The 1,995-nt window shown below is 46.8% G+C and overlaps 1 protein-coding gene across 1 annotated transcript; it reads left to right on the top strand.

The window, feature by feature from the left end:
* Positions 1-793: 793 nt before the first annotated feature.
* LOC109131676 (uncharacterized mitochondrial protein AtMg00810-like) lies at positions 794-1,768 on the top strand. Its single transcript, XM_019242847.1, has one exon. It carries the CDS (start codon positions 794-796, stop codon positions 1,766-1,768), a length of 975 nt encoding a protein of 324 aa, XP_019098392.1.
* Positions 1,769-1,995: the final 227 nt, after the last annotated feature.

Raw genomic sequence — 1,995 nt, 5'->3', positions numbered from 1 at the left:
ACCAGACACCGTTATCTCTGATCCTACGCCACCGTCCTCTCCTCTTTTCTCCGATGACGATTGGGTTTTACCCACGCTTGGTGCACCTTCCCCGCTGGACACTCCGTCTCCCGCTCCGACTTTGTTGGTCCTGGCTCCATCTCCTGACTTGGTGGTGCCTGCGTCACCTCCTCCGGCTCCTACTACACATACATATCCTGTGTCCTCGCCCATGTCTCCTGGTTTACCGGAATTACTTGGTAAAGGACATCGTATCAAGCGACCTTATGTTCTTCTCAAGGACTTTGTTGCTCACACTGCAACCGCTCCTAATAATACACCCACTCCTGCTTCCTCTCCTGGTCTCACTGATCCTAGCTCCTTCACAACGGTCTGTGGTAAGATTCTTGATGCTCTTCCAATTTCTTTATCTGACAAAGATTTCTCGGATATTCATCGTGTTTTCATGGCAGCCGTTACCGCTGGTACAGAACGTACTACTTATCATGAAGCCTCTCTTATCAAAGAGTGGTGCGATGCCATGGGATTTGAAATCAAGGCTCTTGAGGATAATCAGACTTGGGAGATCACTACGTTACCACCTGGGAAGCGCGCTATTGGCAGCAAGTGGGTGTACAAGCTCAAGTACAATTCCGATGGCACTTTAGAACGCTACAAGGCCCGCATGGTTGTTCTTGGTAATCGCCAAGTTGAAGGATCTGAATTTACTGATACTTTTGCTCCCGTTGCTAAATTAACTACGGTGCGTTTTCTCCTTGCTGTCGCCTCTGTTGAAAACTAGGAAGTGCATCAAATGTATGTTCATAACGCTTTCCTTCACGGTGATTTGGAGGAAGAGGTTTATATAAAATTACCTTCTGGTTTCCACTCTACTGACCCTACGAAGGTATGTCGTCTTCGCAAATCCCTCTACGGTCTTCGACAGGCTCCGCACTGTTGGTTTGAGAAACTTGCTACGGCTTTGCGCACGTTTGAGTTCAAGCAAAGCTATCCTGATTACTCTCTCTTCTCATTCGTTCAAAATGGTATTGTTCTACATGTTCTTGTTTACGTCGACGACTTCATCGTGGCTGGCAATAATCTTGACGAGATTGAACGTTTCAAAGCATACATGAGTAAATGTTTTCATATGAAAGATCTCGGTAACCTTAAATATTTCTTGGGTATCGAGGTGTCTCGTGGACCTGACGGTATATTTCTCTCTCAGCGTAACTACGCTCAAGATATCATTGCTGAAGCTTGTCTCCGTGGGGCTAAGACATTTGCTACTCCGGTTGAGCCTCATCACAAGCTCGCTTCTGCTCAAGGACCTGTTCTCAAGCGGCCAGAAGAGTATCGTCGTCTGGTCGGTCGTCTTATATACCTCAGTATTACTCGCCCGGAGCTCAGTTATATCATTCACATCCTGTCACAGTTCATGCAAACACCTCTACTTCCTCATTGGGAAGCTGCCATTCGAGTGGTTCGTTATCTTAAGGGTTGTCCTGAGCAGGGCATTTTACTTCATTCGGATAGTGCTGCCTCCTTAATCGCCTATTGTGATTCCGACTGGAATGCGTGTCCTCTTACTCGTCGGTCTCTTAGCGCCTATGTGGTTTTTCTTGGCTCATCTCCCATCTCTTGGAAGACCAAGAAGCAACACACCGTCTCTAACTCTTCCGCTGAAGCTGAGTATCGCGCCATGGCCTATACTCTGCGAGAAATAAAGTGGTTACGACAGCTTCTTGATACGTTTGGGTTACATCCTTCTCAACCTATTCAACCGTGATACACATTGCGAAGAATCATGTTTTCCATGAACGTACGAAACACATTGAGTCTGATTGTCATCAAGTCCGTGACGCTGTTCAAGATAAACTCATTACTACTGAGCATATTTCTACCATCGATCAAGTTGCTGACATACTTACGAAAGCTCTCCCGCGTCCTGCATTCGATAAGCTTCTGTCCAAGTTTGGCGTTCGTTATCACCCACCGCCAACTTGAAGGGGGGGG

Source organism: Camelina sativa, unplaced genomic scaffold, assembly GCF_000633955.1.
Source record: "Camelina sativa cultivar DH55 unplaced genomic scaffold, Cs unpScaffold02042, whole genome shotgun sequence".
In the NCBI taxonomy this organism is placed as follows: domain Eukaryota; kingdom Viridiplantae; phylum Streptophyta; class Magnoliopsida; order Brassicales; family Brassicaceae; genus Camelina; species Camelina sativa.
This window is presented reverse-complemented; position numbering and strand designations above follow the sequence as displayed.

Excerpts from the sequence above, each read along its gene's own strand:
- LOC109131676 (XM_019242847.1), top strand. The coding sequence starts at position 794 with ATGTATGTTCATAACGCTTTCCTTCACGGTGATTTGGAGGAAGAGGTT.